We start from the raw sequence: 19173 nt of genomic DNA, 5'->3' as shown, positions 1-19173 counted from the left end.
AACCCACGAGCAGACATAATTCGAGCACAACAAGCCAGCTATCTAGATATAGACAAGACATAGATCTGCGATAGTGACGTGGTGCAGATAGAATCAAGCAGACTACTTAGTTACCAAATACCAACCCTGATCTTCCAAGGTTTGCGCAATTCTATCCCAAAGACCAGTCCGCAACATGCCACCCCACCAAATATTGCCATCTAGGTCCTTGCCAATTATCGGACCCGCAAATCTAAGTGGGAAGCCACTGACATAGTTCGCATTGAGAATCAGCGAGGGGCGCCCAAGTTTGTGCGGTTGAGCAACAGAGACTAAGTGAGGCTCGACGACGGCGGAAGAAAAGTCTGTTTCGAAGAATCTGGCTTTGCCCCAGTTTGACAGTAAAATCTGATGCATGTTCTTGTCTCCAAAGAAAGCTGCAGAATGTTTCTTTTCTAGGGCTTTGCGAGCTTCAATTTGCGCTCTAGTCCCTTGCTCTCGGATGGATCGTCGTATCGCGGCAGCCGTGTAGCTCAGCGGCCTTGTCCAGAGGTCCTCCGCGGTGATGGTGGTTAGGATCAGGGATGTGGCGTTTGATATAAATGCGGTCTTTTCTGGAAGAATGTCCTGAGCAAGCGCAGGACGTATATTGATGACGTTTCCGAGGACAATCGGTTTGTTGGTATTCGCCGGCAAATGTTGCGACCATAGGCGGCCGATAACGGCGGTCACGATGTCTCCCTCGCTGGCGAATAACTTTTCTTGGCCGGTGCTCTGTTCACTCAACTCTTGGTTGACCTTTTTCTTGAGTGTTTCGATGTAAGCTGCCGGTATACAAGCAATGCGAGATTCTTCAAAAGGATGACGGAGGATGTCCCAAATATACTGCAGGACGATTCGGGCCAGTCCCCAGACTGAAAGACGCTGATCAGCCAGAACGAATGGCTCTGCAGTGTCCTTTCCCAGCTCTGCCAGGGGATCTGTGTCAAACCCGTGGAAGACTTTGACATCGTCGTCGCGACCCTCGAGAATGGCAGTCCACGCAGTCAGAAGTTCCTGCCTTCCGATCCCATCCCATAACGTGTGCAGCCATGTCAAACTGACAAGCGTCGCGTCATCGAAGGAGACGATGTGCAGACTCAGCTGAGGTTCATCGCGATAGATATAGTCTTGCATCGACTTGGGGCCATCTGATCTTCGCATTAAATCCTGGAACTTTTCTGGTGGAGTTCCTATGACTGCTGGCCTTGAAGTTGCTTTCGGTAGCCGCGAAGCGAGCGGATCATATTTGATGCTGCAGTCGTACGTCTGGTGCGAGTACGCAATAGCTGGTCTTTCGGAGTTGTATAGCTCAGGCACATGGTACTCAAGCTTTTTCTGAGACTGCCGCATATGTGAAAAGCTGTCTCGACGCATTTTCGAATACTTGAGATTAGAACTTACGTTCAGTCTTAGTCTAGCACCAAGCTTTCGCCATCCTTCACGGCCTAGCAACTTCGTAAGTGACGAGTGCAGCCTTTCTGGATTCAAGACGTTATCAAAGCGCATCATGAAGCCCATGACAATGCCTCTGTTCAGGGCAGTGTCATCATTGGGGTTCAAGGGGATGATCGTGTCTGTAGCCACTGTTGCCGGTGCTTTGGGCGCAGTCTTCGAGAATATGCTGCCCATCTTGATGACTACCTAGGTACCCACGGCTTGACCTCAAAAATGAGAAAGATGGTTACAATTAGAACACAGTCTCAGAAGAGCGGGATCACGCTCGTATTTACGGCAGTTGAAAAAAATTGCAAGGATCGATCGGGTTAGATTCGTTCCTTCTTTACCGACCTGCATGACAGTCGTTGGAAGTCTGGACTTACAGTCCGCTGGACCGGACTTACGGTCTTGTCACGGTTGATCTAACGACTATAGGCGCACTGGCTACAGTCTTGGAAAGTTTGCCGCCATTTTACGTACCTTTGTCTGCTGTCGGTGTCGTACCTGTCAGCCGGTTAATCCGAGTTAAGGTCTTTTCCGCATGCATTGTTGGTGTTTTACCACATTGATTCGGGAGCACTGCATGATGCAAGGCAGACGAATCCTGGCATGTGACGGTTTCTTATCCTAGAAAATCATTCAGGTTTACCTATTGTCACTCGTTTCCTATGAGTATTCTCTGTTCCATGACCTTGATACGACAACTTTCCCCCGCAAGTTCCTTCGTGCCTTATCCAAACACGACAACCACCTCAAACTCGAATCTCCCCAGTGCCGAGCGTATTTTCCTGACAGAGAAAACTTGCCAAGACGATATCCGCTCCAGGGGCGAATCTCGCTTTGTTGGTCCGTTACCCAGTCAGGCGGGGCCACCTCAATTTTCGCCTGCTCCGTAAATTTTCCAACCAACAGCCAACTTACGATTTCTGGGAAATCCTTAGCTGCAACTATTGCACTCCTGCCTAATCCATCCTTCTCGTACCATATCCGTGCTCCTGCATAGACGAGCATTTTGACTACGTCTAGCCGACCCCCATGAGCTGCTGCCATTAGCGCAGTGCCAGTCGAAGCTCCCTCGAACTCAATGTTGCAACCCAAGTCCAGCAGCAACTTGGCCTCTTCAACGAGTCCGAGATCAGCAAAGAGGCACAACACGCCATATGATCTTTCGTTTTCTTTTCCATCGGACTCAGTCATGTCTTGTATGGATCCGTGTCCACTTCGCCGACACAGCAGACGAAGAAATCGCCGGACACGACCCCTCTCTCCAACGTAGTAGGCGTAGGATAGAATCTGCCAAAGCTTTGGTGCATTCACCTCGGATGCTATCGCATGGCCATAATCGGAGTTGAAAATAAAGGTCGCAAGCCGGATTTTCAGACACGCCGGTGCCCAGAGGGGTACGCCATACCTTCCTATCGTTTGAAGAGGGATGCCTGATTTTAGCATCAGAACCGCAGTTTCCGTCGAATCACAAACCAGACATGTGTCAGCATACTGAGGATATCTGACAGATGCCCCACGATCCAAAAAGAGGTTCACCATTTCGGTGTTGCCAGACTGAACTGCTTCTTCCAGAGGGGTGAATCCACGGTTATAATCTCTGGATGCAAGCGAGGCCCCGTGCTCCAAAAGAAGTTGTGCAAGCTCGATGCTTTCCTGATTCGCGGCTTGATGAAGGGCAGTTCCCTTCGCTATGGTTTTCTTGTCAACTTCTGCTCCATATTCGAGAAGAAGGCGGACAAGCTCCAGGTTGCAAGCATCGACTGCGTCCTGAAGAGGCGAGGCTACGTAGGGCCCAGAATGCCATCCAGTCCTGTTCACAAGCTCATAAGCCAAGTTTCTGTGAAGACCATCACCGATCTTAGCAGCGTGAGATAAGAGAACCTGTAGAGCCTTGAGGCTGCCGCGATCCACAGCTACATGGACGGCTATGGAATTTTCAATGAGCCATATCATGTCCTCTTCCGGAACGGAGCATAGCCATGTTGAAATTTTCTCGAACAAATCATCCTCCCACATGAGCATGTCAAGACTGGTAGATCCAAACGATGGCCAGGCATACTGCCGGTACTTTGTGTTATCATCACTATCAGATGATGAGGAGGATGAGGAAGATGAGGAGTTGTCTGAAGTGTAGTCGCTGAAATGGCGGATTCCGTGTCGCTTGAAATTTCCGCACGTATGGCGGGCACAGGTAGTTCCACGGAAACTTGCTCCGTGTTCCACCAGAGTGTCGACGATGTTCGCAGACACCTCATTACGTGACAGAGCGAAAATGAGAGCTGTGCAAGTATGGCAAGATCTCATCTTAATGTCCACCGGGCAACCTTCCTTAAGAAGTCTTCTACAAATTTTAGTATCGCCGTCAATGATGGCCTTTTCCATGGTCCGAGAGAGAGAGGCCAGCCATTGCTTGTCACAGTGAATTTCTGCGCCAGTCTTCAGGTTTTGTTGGATGGACCTTTGAACTCGTTTGGTATAAAATTCTTCCTTTGACAAAGCAAAATCGAGCGGCGTTTCTCCTTTCTTCGTCTCCATATGGGCCGCGCCGAGCTCCAGAAGGAGCTCAACAGTGTCTTTCTTCTCGAGATGGATTGCGAAGTGCAAGGGGGTCCATCCGTCGCAGTCCTTAGCGTTGATATTTGACCCCCGAGAAACAAGTTCTTTGATGGTTTCCAGCTGCCCAAACATTGTGGCAAAGTGTAAAGGGGTATGCAGTTGTGCATCAGTGATGTCAAGGTCTGAGGCAAAACCGTGATTCAGCAGAAACGATACAGTCTTTGCCGAGGCAAGTACCGCAAGGTGCAGAGCGCAGAGGCCACGGTAGGGCTTCGTGAATGAGGGAGCTGCTTCAACACCCAATGTCACCTCAACCTGGAAGTCCCAAATAGATTTAGAACAGGAGGATGTAGCCATCTGGTCGATGATATCCGTGTAGCTATGCGCGCATGCCCACGCTATAGGAGTCTACCTAAACTTGTTAGAGGTAGAGAGAGTCTCTGGTGATCTGCGTAAAAGTAAAAGGCGTGCCGTGTTAAGATAATAATATCTTATGTGCGTACTCAAGGCTGAAAAATTACCCCTTTTGCTAAGAAGCTATTAGGCCTCGCCGGTCAGGCCTCGTCGGTTAAGGGATAGCTTAGGGGGGCATAAAGAGGGGGACTAAGTAATAAAGGAGCAGCTTAGGCATATATAGAGCGCTAGTAGTATACCTCGAGGGAAGGGTAGATTTTAGTAATTCCTCTTTTAAACCCTAATAGTAGTTAGCCTCTATAAGCTTCTTCCCTATGTCGTATACTTATTAATAGTTTAAAATCTCTACTTACGAAGGGGACTAGGCCGGAAGCTTAAAATACTAATAAAAACGAGACATAACAAGAGAGCGTAGTCGGCGCTACGATAATAAGAAGAAGATAACTCTTTTCTATTAGACCCCCTAGAGTCGCCTCCTCCTTAATAAACGATATAAAAACGAAGCGTAATAGAATTATTAATATAGTAGCGACGTAAAAAAACCGTATCGCTAGGAGTATTAACGAATTTTAAATAAAATAGCGAACCTCTTACCCTTACTTACTAATACCTAAACTAAATAATAAGCGATAGGCTAATAGAACTATAGGAATAAGAACGATAATTAGAGGAAGAAATCCTTATCGTAACGTACGAAGAGCGCCTATATAGAAGATAAGTAGATTTAGAACGCCTACGGAGCTCCTCGGATAGCCCGGCCCCCGTACTAAGGGCTACGATCTTAGTTATAGTAGCCTCGGACGTTAGCTTCGATATAAATAGAAACGTAAACCCCTAGACTAAGGATAGTTCGATAAGTAAAGCCGTACTTAAAGCGCTACTTAAGCGATAATAAAGCGACGAGTTCGTACTACTTAAGCCCCTATTTACTAGCTCCCTCCTAACTTAAATAAGTACTATAAGTAGAACGTCTACGTTTAGACCGCTATCCCTCCCTAACTTATTATATATTAATAAATCGGTACGGGATTTATAGAGCTTCCTTTTCGATTATTACTATCGCTTCGACCTATAGGCTTAATAAATAAGAATAGACTATAATAAAGTAGTGTATACGGTTAGCTACCTAAGCGGCGGTATAAAAACCTCTTAAATATACTATATTTTTAACCGCTAAAAGACCCCCGGTTTTATAATAAACTAGGTTATATAGGAGGAATTAGAAACCTTTTTATAAAATAACCTATCCGATCCTACTAGCTAAGGAATAGTAGTGAGTATATAACTAAATAGCGCTTCGTAAAGCTAAAAAGAGAAAGTTAACGAGTTCGTTAGCCGCATTAATAAGCTCGAAATAGAATTAGAATATATCTTAATAGAGAAATAGAGGATCTTTATATTAATAAGTAAGCTACGGCCCGAACTATGCCTCGTAATAGTATTATAAATAGAACTTCCGCGGACTCGCCTATAGCTAGTATCGTTAGTAAGACATATTAAATAATCCTTGCTATCGGTAGGGAGCTTACGAACGTCCCCTAGGCAATATTCTAATTTAAACTCGAACGAGCTAGCGGGAAGACACCGGGGCGCTAATAAGTCGAATACGTAAGGAATACGCCGTAACTCGCTTAATAAGGATACTACGTATTATAATTATAAAGAGACTAGTTATATTATAAGGGATTGCCCGCGACTACGGGAGTAGTATTAGTAGTACTATAACTATAATAAAACCGGGTACCTCGCTAATAGCTACCCGAGCGTTATGTGCTATAAATATAACTAGAAGGGGCATAAGGCCGCTAGTTATTAATTAGACCTTGCCCTAGCTAAGTAGCGCGGACCAGTAACAAGCTCGAATACTATCTTAATAAAAAGAGTAGCTAGCGATTAATAAGGGCAGCGCTTAGACATCCCGACTTATATATACCTAAACTACGTATAAGAGAAGCTAAGCGCCCTTATTGATTCGGGAGTAAAAAGGAACGTAGTTAGTATTAGGCTACTTAATAGCTTTAACGCTAATTTACGAATTTACTTATTACCGTAGCTAGTAAACGTCGAGGGTAAATAGATAGAGACGCTAAAAAGCTATTACTTACGGCTTCGAATTACTAATAGTAACTACGTAACGGAGACATAGCTATATCGCTTCGTAATAGCTAATATTATAGTACTTATACTTATCCTCGGTTTCCCCTAGCTAGAGGATGTCGACTTACTAATTAGTTAGAAGTAAAAGAAATAGCGGTATTTAATTTACGAACGATATATCCGCTTAGACGCCCTAAAGAAGGGGTTACTAAACGACTTAGTTTTAGTAATACTCGCGCATATTATAATTAACTTAGCTATAAATAGCGACGTAATATTAGCGAGCATAGCTAAGGATTAAAAGCTACGTTACTAAGACTTTAATAACTTATTTTTAAAAAAGAAGGCTATCTCGTTACTAAATAGAGTACTATACGACTATTATATTAAGCTAAACGACGCAGTACTTATTCCCTAGGGACCTATTTACTTACTATCGAACTATAAGCTCGAGATCTTGCGCGACTATTTAATAAAAATAGAGGCTAGGGGCTAGATATGCCCCTTTATAAGCCTAGTAAGAGCACTTATCCTCTTTATACTTAAGAAAGGAGGAGAGCTACGACTTTGCGTCGACTATAGAGCAATTAATAAAATTATATAGAAAGATAGAACGCCGCTACTGCTAATTAAAAAGATATTAAATAAACTATCTAATACCTCCGTTTTTACGAAGCTAGACCTTAAGAACGCGTACTATTATATATATATAGCTAAGGGCAATAAGTAGAAGACGGCTTTTTATACTAAATACGGGTAGTTCGAGTACTTAGTCATACCTTTCGGGCTAACTAATGCGCCCGCGACTTTCTAGGCGTATATTAATAACGTTCTAAGCAGCCTAGTTAATACTATCTATATCGTATACCTAAACAATATCCTAATATATAGTAATAACTACGTAACGTATAAAGAGTATATACGTAGCGTACTATAGAAACTACGGTAATAGAACCTATATTTAAATAGTAGTAAATATAAGTTCTATATATTATATATAAGATTCTTAAGGTATATCGTATCTAACGAAGGCATAGAAATAGAACCTGTGCGTACTAAAGCTATAGCGAATTAACTACTTCTAAGGAGTATTAAAAATATATAGACGTTCTTTAGATTCACAGGGTTTTACCGCAAATTTATTAATAACTACGCTAAGATAACGGCACCTCTAATAGACTTACTAAGGAAGGTAAAACCGGGATAATTAGAGCTACTAATACTAACCGTAGAGTTATTTAAGAAGCTACTAATAGTATTTACTAACGCGCTAATACTACGATATTTCGACCTTACCCTACCCACACGGTTATAAATAGACGCTTTAGCTCGAGCTATCGGCTTAGTAATTACGTAATTATTTAAGGGTAATTAGTACCTAATTATTTATAAGTCGAGGAAATTAATAAATACGGAGAGCTATTACGGTATAAGAGACGCAGAGCTACTAACTATTATAAACGTACTAAGGAACTAGCGATACTACCTCGCTTATAGCCGAGATTAGGTTATAATATTTATAGATTATTTTAACCTATAGTTCTTAGATATAAAAAAGAGACTAAACGGGAGATAGCTACGCTAGCTAGATAAACTCGTAGCGTTTAATATCGAGATTAGGTTTAAGCTAGGTATAAAAAACCTAGCGAATAGACTATTACGAAGACTTAACTACGGCGAAGGTAGTAATAATAGCGGAGTAAAGGAGCTATTATTAAAAATAAAAGAAGACCTCTATAACGCTAAAAATATATAGGAGCCCCTTAGAGTTGCGGTAATAAAGTATACGAGGACGAGCTACGGGAGCGGCTCCTAAGTAAAAGGGATAATAAGTATTCTAAAAATAGAACTAGTAGTAGTATAGAGAAGTAAGTAAAGGAGGTTAGGAGCTCTAGCTCGAGGGAACTCCGAGGAGTACTTCGAGAGGCATAACGGGGCTATAAGCCTAGGGTATTAGAGTTATGGCATAGTATTTAAAGAGCTACTTAAGCCTATTACTAAAACTATAAATCGTAAGCTACTCGTTCTATAGGACTCCGATATAATAAGAGCACCTAAAATAGTATTTAGTAAGGAGGGGTTATTAATAATAAGTTAACTATAGGCTACTTAATAAGAGGACGCTTTTATAAGGGATAAGTAGTGGACTAAGAGGAACTAACGGCCTCGCTTAGCTAGGAAGAAGTAATAATAAAGCTAGGTATACGACTCTGCGACGTAGTACTCGTTATAATAAACCGATTTATAAAGTATAGCGTCTATATCGCTACGAAAACGACCCTCATAGCCCAGGGATTCGCAGACCTCTTATTTATAAAGATCTTTACTAAGCTTAGAATACCCAAAGGGATCGTCTCTAACAGGGGGTCGTTATTTATAAGTAAGTTTTAGACTTATCTCTACTACTTTTTAGTAATAAAGAGGCGTCTTAGTACTACGTTCTACCCGTAGACGAACGGTTAAACAGAACGGTAGAACTAATACTTAGAGTAGTACCTTCGCTACTTTTATACTTAGGACTAATCGGATTAGGCGTAGCGTCTTTACCTAGCCGAGTTTATATATAATAACGCCTAGTACTTAGTAATCCGTAAAGCGCTTACTAAGGCCCTACTCGGGTTCTTACTTACGTACCCTATATTAATCTTAACGAGGACTCGAGATAGTATATAAAATATCTTAGCTAAGGAGCGTACGGCCCGACTATAAGCTAACTAAGAAGCTCTACGACCCCTTATATAAAAAGTACGCGAGATATATAAGCGATAAGCTAATAAAGCTAGGATAGATATGTCGTATAAAGTGGGCAACTAGGTATTACTATTAAGAAAGAATATTAGGAAGTAGCGTCCTAGCCGGAAGTTAGTTAATAAGTATCTAGGCCCATTCGAAGTTAAATTAATAGTCAGAACGGCGGGGGTTGCTTACTAACTAAACGTACCGACGTAATATAAAATATACGATATATTTTATATATCTTTACTCGAGCCGTATCGATACCGCGAGGAAGCCCCTTAGAAGCCCTTACTTATTAAGGATATAGATAGGGAGCTATTTTACGAAGTAGAAGATATTATATAATATAGAGGGCCGAAGAAGAGGTAATAATACCTAATCCGGTAGAAGGGATATAGTAGCGACGAAGATATATAGGAGCTAGCTAGGCATATCGAAGACGTAGCGTTAATTAGTATATATAAAGAACGAGTTTTAATTAGGCGGCGCGCCCTAGTTCTTAAAGAGCTTAATAACGTAGCGAACTAGTTACTAATAACGAAAAAAAGGGGCTATATAGCTACGACTAAGTAGCGCAAACGTACTAATTACTAACCGTTTCCCTAATCTTTACGACGCGCAAAAGGACCGCCCTTATTTATAAAGGGACCGCCCTTATATATAAAAGGGCCGCCCTAGTTATTATCCTAGGGGTCGTTACGGAAGAAATAATCTTCTTACTATTAATAAATTTATAAATAATTAGTTATAAATACGGAGCGCAAGCGGGGCGACTATATACTAGCTAGAATATTATTAGAGCGGCGTACTTTATTATAAATAGTACGAAGTAGTGTAATTATAGTGTCGTCGCGGGATAAAAACGTAGCGCGGGAGGAGCTCGTAGCTACTTTATTATCGTCGTTATTAATAACGAGGGTCGAGCGGGCCTCCTTATTAACGCGCTTAAGCACCCTCTACGCATTACTAGCGGCGATTTAATAGGTCTACTAGAGCTATAAAGTAATATTAGCGACCCGAGTAATAGCAATAATAGAGCGATAACGGAGCGATAAACCTCCGAATTATAAACGTCGCCGTTAAAAGCGAGTATAGTACTCTAAAAGGTTCGTACTATAAATTCCGCGGACTTAAGGACCTAAGACGCTATTAATATAATACTTAAGAGAAGTAACGGAGTAATAATAGTACTAAGCGCTTACCGTATCCTTATAAGAATAGTTCTGCGCAGTATACTTAATATAACGCACGCTAGATCTTAGAGAAGTATTAGATAAAGGAGCGAACTAGGGGCTATAAATTACCGACTTAGCTAATTATAATACTCGGCTTTTAGATCGAGCGTCTTATGCGTAACGTAAGTAGAGTAGGGGAGCGGGCGTACCTAGCTAACCCCGATTTTTTTAGTATTCGCTTTCTTTTTCTTTTTAATAAGAGTTTATAACGGTTAGTATAAATAGTATATAAGTAGTAATATATATATAAAGTTAGGGCGAGTAAAGGGGATATTAGGTTTTTTAAGTAGACTACTACCGCGGCCGCTACTAAGTATACCTATAGCGCTAACGACCGTTCTACTACTAATAATAGCAACGCTATAATTAGGGGCTATAATTATATTAAAACGAGTTAGTAATAACTACGGAACGACTCTAAAAAAGACTTACTTAGGTACGGGGAGTATATAAGAATAGGGATCTAAAAGATATTCGTTAACTATAATATCTACGTAACGAGGGAGTAGCGCAGACGCTAATAAAAATAAGAGACTATATATAAAAAGGATAACTATAAATAAATAAAAAAAGAAAAGGAATTCGGAATTATAATAGCTTAGAAAGGGGTTAATATTAGTAAATAAAAGTAGGGCAACGACTACTTAGGTACTAGCGGTCGTAAGGACGGCCTATAGGTAAGAGCGACCCGGGTATAGAATTATAGGGCTATTATTTAGAATAAGGGGTCTATACTTAAGCTAATAGGCGCCGCTTATACCCGCCCTCGTACTATATATTTAAGGACCTCTTAAGTAAGGGATTAACGTAGCGTATACGAACTATAAGCGGGCTTTAGGACGAAGCCTAGGGGAGGGAGTACCCTATTAGGCCTCGCTAATTAGGCCTCGTTAGTTAAGGGATAGCTTAGGGGGGTATAAAGAGGGGGACTAAGTAATAAAAGAGCAGCTTAGGCATATATAGAGCGCTAGTAGTATACCTCGAGGGAAGGGCAGATTTTAGTAATTCCTCTTTTAGACCCTAATAGCAGTTGGCCTCTGTGAGCTTCTTCCCTGTGTCGTACACCTATTGACAGAAGCTGGCGATCCATGTGCTCGTCAAGCAGTCGTTGGAGTATGCTAAACTTTGGGTTGTCGCGTGGTGTCCTCAATGCCGCGAATCCCCCCGGCCCTAAACGCATTGGGCAAGCTGAACCTTGTGGTTGACTGAAGTTCTCCATCGGGATAAAACTAGGACTGAACAAGGGACTACTATCTGAAGATAAGTCCTCCTTGCCATATGGCATTCCTAGTAGGTGTAAGAGACCAAGGTTTCTGTCGGGATTCAGCTCGTTCAGACGATCTTTCTCAGCTCGTTCTAAAAGATTCGCGAGCATCCTATGACCGTTGAATTCGGTACCGTGAGAGCACACGTACTCTAACAAGTTTCCTCTCCTGTCCCTCTTATGAACATCAATATCCGTGTGGATAAGACGACGAAACAGGTGCCAAGAATTGTGAGCAATAGTCCACTTGATGACCTTGATATCCATACCACTACTTTTGTAGTACTGAGGTAAGGTCGTTGTGTCATGAACAATGCCGAATATCTCTTCAGTCGCAAGTACAGCGTCGTTGTCAGGTGTAAACGCCCTCGGCAATGAGTCGACATCAAAGAGAGGAACGATCTCTACCAGCCCAGATGTTTCTCTAGCTTTTTCATAATCGTCCATGCAACCGAGATGGACCATGAGCTTCACAAGTTCGACAACTTCCCAGGCCTCAGCTTCTGATGCTCTTCTGAAATAACCCTGCACGCTTTTGCAGAACCACTGCCAGGTATGGATACCGTTGACGATAGGTGCGGCAGACAGCTCTTTCTGGACAAGAAGGGTTACAAGTTCTTTCTTGTAGGTGTTCAAGTCGTATCTTGACAGGTATATCCTCAAGGGCGTTGGAGGCTGGTCGGAACAAGGGTAGGGAAATATTTCCAGGAGTTGGCGAGTCGCTTCCACACATGCTGAATCTTCTATTATATGGAAGTAATTGAGAGGCGTATCTTTAGCCACAAATTCGAACATTTCGCAATCATGCAACTCCTTGAGTAAGACGCTATCCTGAATACCCGCCACAAGGTGAGGTAGTGATGGATGTCTGCTCTTGAGGCACGCACGATCCTTTCCGCAGTATTTGAGGATGATAGAGGCGTTTGAGTACTGTTTGCTGACTAGCGCTTTGGCAAGCACGGTACGGCCACTCTCATTCAACATTCTCAAGGCATCTTTTCGTTCTTCCTCGTCACTGTTTTCAAGTAAGATTTTGAGAATTCCAGTTGAGGTAGCTTTGGCAGCTGCGAGATGCCAGATGGTGCTTCCTCTCGCATTGGCTCTCATGGTTTGAGCACCATCCTTCAATAAGCATAAGAGGACTTCTTGCTTTCCATCTTCGACGCAATAAAGCACAGCTTTGCTTTTCCAGTCATTTGGGCCGTTTTCGGCCATGTAATTCGTGAGCAAGTGGTCCAAGCAGTTGACAGCTGAGCATGCGACAGCGAAGTCGAGCAGTTTCGTCAAGATGTCGCCTTTTAGGAGGTCCTTGATTCTTGTGTTGCTTTGAGATTGATCCTCGATCGCTTTCAAGTTGTCATCGTCGATTGATTTCCACATCTGTTGGACAAGCATGTCATCGGAGATGCCTTGCGAGACAGGCAGTGGTATGTCGATGTCAGTGGTTTCCGAAACCGCCTGCTGGAAAGCTTTGAGATAAGCCAGCGATTCGCCCTCTTTCTTCTCAACCATTCCGTTTAAGATTTCCAAGATGTCCTGAATAAGTTCCTTGGCTCCTGCATCTTTATGCTTTGACCACTTGCGACAGATCGACCTGAACACAGCGATAATGTCATCGTGCAGTTGAGCACCTCCTCTAACGACAACCGCGAAGATTTCAGAATTCCTAGCCCATTCTGAGGTCTTCAGGGCCAAAGCACCGACAGTGCTCCAAGGGTATGTCTGACTAGGCAATTCTCGTGTACAATCCGCTCCCGCATTGATCAGCAGCTCAATAGTGCTTTTACGTGGTCGGCTGAGCCATGGTGGCAATGGAGAATTGCCCGCCGGGATATCGTGGTCACCAATGAGTAAAGTACCTCCAATCGCACACTGCAAAGGGGTCCCTATCTTGCTCGGTCGATTGTAATTTTCTCCAATTCGAATCAACTCCGAGCAGACGGCATCGATGCCCAGGAGAGCAGCCATGTGTAATGGAGTAAAGTCGCCTCGCCTTAGCACACGTGCAAGGCGCCTTGTCTGGCCTGCTGCCCAAGATCGTTTGGACATCTTCTTCCTCAGCGGAGGACTTGCGGAGGATGATGATCCCAGATGAGGTGGGGTATCTGAAGTACTATCTCCTAAATCTTTGTTCGACCATGTTGCGGCGGAAGAGTTGACTTCCGTAGTTTCTGAACAGGTAGATGGGGGCCTCCTGATTATGCCTCTGTCTTTCCGTCCTCTCCAATTGTTACAGTCGCCGTTCATTCTGTGTTGGCGGCAGATCTCAAGACACTAAGCCTTGAAGTTTGTTGTCTGTTTGGGGTCGAAAAGCGCCATGGCTTCCACGACCAACTCCGGGTCCTTCCAATGATTGACATCAATTTTGTGCCAAGTCAGTGCGGCGAACCTGTAAAAGGGGTATCTCTCGTTCCTGGTCCTTATGTAATCCACTTCTGACAACGATAAGCTTGGAAGTCGAGCGAAGTGACCTAAGGTCAGGAACTTGAGTGCACAGGTAGCAAGAAGCCGATTCGTTCCGGAAGTCGTGAGACAATATGCGGCCAAATCGCTGGATTGGTCGATATATCTATGCGTAAGGAAGCTTTCAATCGAATCGTGCGCAAACACAAACTTGTTGCCATCCAGCGATCTTATGATCATAGGACTGCATTGTCGCAGAATCTCTGATTCGTCCACCTCCGGATATTCCAACATCTCAGGATCTAGCCCGGAAATGCCTGAAACTGAAAGTGCTTGGCAGAACTCTTGGGCACTCAGTTTGTGGCGCGAACATTTCGTCAGTTGTAAAGCCCTGAGGATCAAGCTTCGAGATTCTGGCGTCCGCTTTTGAAATTCTTCCAGCGTTAAGCGGTAGGTGTCGTGCAGCGAGCATGGGAGCTTCTCCAGAAACTCAACCTGCTCAGAGTGGGACTGCAAGGAGCAGAGGTGGTCGAGTTGATATGCGATCTTCCAGAAGCTGTCTTGATTATTAGCCTTGTACGGTTCGTGAGTGTTTCATTGTCTTACACATGGTCGTCACCAACGCTGAGTTTGCGGATCGTGGCATCCTTCATTGCTGTCCGTTGGAACCGCAGAGCCCCGGTCCTGACTCGTCTTTCTACCTCGGTGGCAGCGAAAGCCTGCAAGATGGCCATGGATGGTGCAATGTCACATTTAGTGACGGATTCGCTCAAAGACTCCCGAACAAACTCGAGGTCTTGACAAACCACTGCCAAACTAAAGTTCGGTGCGGATTCGTTGGAAGTCTTTATCAAAGAGGCGATCATCGATATGATGCCATTTCCGCCAGACTTTGAGCAGTCTACAATGACCAAGACATGTTCAAAGAAAGTTGACATTTGCCAAAGAACACCTTTCAGTCCTTCCATGCTCGCTCCATTTGTTGCCCATCTCGGTTGGATATTTAGGTCGCGACGATATCGGCGTAAGACTTCAAACGCGCCCTGATTCTGGCGCGCGATCAGAGCAACGATGGTGCCAAGTATGTTCATATCCGTGGTCCATCTGGTCCATCCACTTAGAAGCTCAAAGTAGATGGGTACAACAACAGTTCGTGCACGGCGTCGCCGAAAGGTTTCCCGTGCTAGTGCGCCGGTGAAGGCGGTTCTCCCCCCGCCCGGAGGAGCTGTGAAGAGAAGGTGTGATCCTCCCTTATCAAGCCAATTTTCGAAGTCTTCTCCTTGGAAAAAGCTCGACTGTATTGACAAGTGTTTGTATCGATCTTGTATCTTGATGTATGAATCCTCTCGGACGCGTAGAAAGGTATTGAGGACCATATAGATGCCTTGGAAATACCCAGAGGATTGGAGAAAGTCGGTGAAAACTTCGGATATCCAGTCTTCGTCACGTATGGTTGCCACAGACTTCCCTTTTGATAGTAACTGTAACAGATGTTTGATTGATTCTCCATTCAATCCTTCTGAAATTGTCTTCTTGTGCTCACTCAGTTCATTCAGGAGATCTGTTGTCCAGGCCCTCGTAAATGGCCACTTGACATAGGCATACCTTTTCTGTTCGCATCCGTCGTCGTCCGATCTATTTGTTCGTCTCCTTAGCGATCCCCCTAGTTGTTCTAAAGTGGTGCGACATGAGACCAGTGGGGGCGGGGCAGCATTGATGTCCGAATCATGGTTCTTAGTCTCTTCAAGTCCTGATGCTAACAGAGAAAGTCGATGCAACAAGCCCGCGATGTCTTGTATTTCGTTGGCAACGGCCCGGATCTCCGATTTCAACTTGCCGTCGTTTTTGGTGAAGCTAAAGGTCAATCGAAAGGTGGCATCGGCGATGGCCCTCAAATCGTCGAGTCTGACGACCAACTGGTCGGCCTCCATCTTGTATCAAGCTGCCAGACGAGGGTTCTGTCACCGTCGCGAAGTATGCTATTGAGTACATGTAGGTTCGTAATAACAGTTGTTTTGACTTGATCTGGAGTCTCATGCTTTTCGACAGCTTCCCTATGATTTTGGTGACCCGAAAAGTCTCTCACACGGCTGACCGTCTCGTGACGGTGCATGCATCACGTGGTGCATCCCCGCTTGTGCTGGGCAGCATTGCATGTCAGCATGCAGATTCACAGCCTTTGGAAAAGTACCATGCAGATATGTTGAGAACATGCAGAGGCATGACGGTCTACGGATGAAAAGTGGGCGCCATACATGTTTGGTCAACGCCTGAGTTATCAAAGATACAAAGTATATATTCTCGCCAGTATAGACCATCATCGAAATCATATGTTCATGGTTGTTCACGGCTTGTATAATTACCGGGCCAATTTGCATAGCCGTGCCTCCTGGGCGGTCTCAATGCTTGCCAAACTCTCGATAGCTCAATTTCTGTCACTCTGATCAAGCACGGAGAATACAGTTGCTCATCACTATTAGTAGAAACTTGTTGCTCTATTGCATCTAATACTGACTGGTAAAACTAGGGCCGCCGGGCTATCCTGCTCAATAGATAACCTTCCTCTAATCACTTTCTATAGCGACCACGATGTCCACTAATTCGTCATCACGCCTAAGCCTATTCTAGTCCCATCGCTTATGATATCCTGACGAAAGTGATCGGAAGTATCAAAGGAACCATTGACTTCAATCTTCGCTACTTGGTAAGTTATCTGGTAGTCCAGTCTTGCCACAATGCTCGCAGATGCCCCGCTTGAATGAGGGACTGCCGCCTCTCGGGCAGATCGTCGCATAGCCAGGCATCCTAGGCCAACTGCTTTCTAGTCAATTTGTGAGAATCTTCGAAATGTTTAAGTTCCGTGCTGGAGTTGTATTGGTTTCTGAGAAGTGTAATACCGCTTATATTGAAATGGTTTCTTGGTTTGATGACACAATAGCAATATACAGGCGCCATTGGCATTGTTGGCAGTCCTTGCTTAAATATCTGATCTCACTATTTGCCGGGAAATGTCATCTTTGCATACTCATACCGAATCGATTGATTTTGAATCTAAGACTGACTTGCGAGCCACACGAGCACATGTGACTGGTTGTTAACCGGTTGGCAAACAGCGCTGGTGGTCAGACTCAGACATGGGCGTTTGGCAAAGGGAAACCACCGGCGCAAGAGTTGTCATTGTAAAAAGGTTACTGTCGGATTAGAAGTCTAATTCGACCGCGGCATACAGCCGACTGCGCAGGGGCCAATTAGGGGCCCTATTTACGATTATTATAGCCAGCCTAACCTATAGTTAGAACCTCCTTTTTATACCTACTACGCAGATATTTATATAATTTAATTAATCTCTTTATTAACTACGGTTCGAACTAACTACTTTATAATAAGGATACTGACACTTATTAATAATTAAATTCTACTATTATAAATTAGTAAGGTATCTCGCTACGTAAAAAAGACGACCTCTTAATATCGTATAGGATAAGAGATTTATATTAATTAACCTTATAAAAGTAAACGAAAAAGGGGGCGATTTTCGAATACCGCACGGAATTAAGTAATCGTAGCCCTTTACTACTTACGAGAGGTCGACGTTTATTATATTAAAATACGTTAATTAATAGAACTACTTAAGTAACTAGCCTTTTATCGTTACCCCGAGTAGCTATTTTATTAAACGACTTTTCTATAGCTAGCTTACGATTAGAAATTAACTAATTAAATTAGTAAAAGGTAATACTTATATAACAACTACTTACCTAATTAATTAGCGCAACGAACGAGCTTAATAATATAGTATAAAAGAGTACTACGTAATTAAAAAAGGAGATCTTTAAACGTAAATATTCTTACTTAGTAATAAAAGTAACCTTATAAGAGTTATTAAGCTAAGAGATTTATAATATATAAAAAAGTCTATTACTATAAGGATCTTATAAGTATAACTTTAAGCCCGCGATCTAAATAACCTCTTTATAGCTCCCTTAACTACCCCCCGGGTATTACTTAAGAATAAAGTATAGGGGACGGTCTAACGAGGGAGGAGGGGATTTAAAAGTTTTAATAGTATCGAGTTAAGAGTATTATAGATCTTAGAGATTAATTTAAAAAGAAAGTAGCTACCCTAAAGTAGTCCTACGACCTCCCGCTAAAGTTATTATTAGCTTAAGAAAAGGCTAAAAGGACGAGGATCTAAGGGGAGGAAAAAGAATTCTCTAAAGGGCTACTAAAGGGCTTCTTTTTATACTAGCTCCTAGCGCGAGATTACTAATTTTAAGAAATTAACTAAGTAATAAAAGGGATCGCTAGTAAGCGATAATTACCTAACCGTAATTAAGCTACGAAAAAGACTACTTAAAAAATATAAAATAGGGTACCGAGAGGCCGTAAAAGATAAGATCTCTAAGGTATCTAACCCTATTACGTATAAGTAATAAGTAAGCATTTTTAATAAGTCCTTAAAATCTACGATCTTATAAAAAAGAGGGCTTAACTTCGTTAACTATACTTAACGGCCTATACGGTTCTTAACGGCCTATATAGCTCTTTTACGAGCCGCCCGGCGTTTACTTTCGACTATTCTTACGGAATACTACCCTAGAAGAGGTAGGTTGAGGAAGGAAGCTATTTAGAAATTATAAAAAGTATAAGACTTAAGAGGCTAGAGGTATACGGGATAGCGGAAATTAATAATTAATAAAGATCCCGAGACTAATTACTATATCTTCTTATAATAATATAAACGTCTATTACTACTATTATAAAAAGGAACTATTAAAACCTACCCTTTTATATTAAATAAAAAAGAGGATCTTAGTAAATATAATAGCTAGCGATCTAAAAAGGTAGTAATAATTATTAAAAATAATAAAAACGAGAGTAGTAGCGAGACGGTAAGAGGAAGCGGGAATCTCACAGACCCCGATAAATTCGTTAGGTAATAAAAGTACGGATTTATTATAACTAGCGCGCGGATTAGCTATATCTTTATTAAAATTAAATACG

At 42.9% G+C, this 19173-nt stretch overlaps 3 protein-coding genes across 3 annotated transcripts; all 3 read right to left on the bottom strand.

Moving 5' to 3' along the window:
- Positions 1 to 102: 102 nt before the first annotated feature.
- Positions 103 to 4152, bottom strand: CLUP02_12793 (ankyrin; the record flags this gene model as incomplete). Its single annotated transcript, XM_049291753.1, has 6 exons — positions 103 to 1362; positions 1423 to 1662; positions 1863 to 1880; positions 1939 to 1962; positions 2380 to 3743; positions 3810 to 4152. The coding sequence occupies 6 exons, from the start codon at positions 4150 to 4152 to the stop codon at positions 103 to 105; spliced, it is 3249 nt and encodes a 1082-aa protein (XP_049148899.1).
- Positions 4153 to 11469: 7317 nt separating this feature from the next.
- CLUP02_12792 (ankyrin-2 ankyrin) lies at positions 11470 to 16100 on the bottom strand (the record flags this gene model as incomplete). The annotated part of the gene is made up of 3 exons (XM_049291752.1): positions 11470 to 13937; positions 14238 to 14725; positions 14776 to 16100. 3 exons carry the CDS (start codon positions 16098 to 16100, stop codon positions 11470 to 11472), a joined length of 4281 nt encoding a protein of 1426 aa, XP_049148898.1.
- A 756-nt stretch (positions 16101 to 16856) lies between these two features.
- Positions 16857 to 16973, bottom strand: CLUP02_12791 (uncharacterized protein; the record flags this gene model as incomplete). The annotated part of the gene is made up of 1 exon (XM_049291751.1): positions 16857 to 16973. The coding sequence occupies one exon, from the start codon at positions 16971 to 16973 to the stop codon at positions 16857 to 16859; it is 117 nt and encodes a 38-aa protein (XP_049148897.1).
- Between the last annotated feature and the right edge of the window lie 2200 nt (positions 16974 to 19173).

The sequence above is a fragment of the Colletotrichum lupini genome, chromosome 6 (genome assembly GCF_023278565.1).
Source record: "Colletotrichum lupini chromosome 6, complete sequence".
Classification (NCBI taxonomy): Eukaryota; Fungi; Ascomycota; class Sordariomycetes; order Glomerellales; family Glomerellaceae; genus Colletotrichum; species Colletotrichum lupini.
The sequence above is the reverse complement of the archived record's forward strand: the minus strand, read 5'-3'. Positions and strand labels throughout refer to the sequence as shown.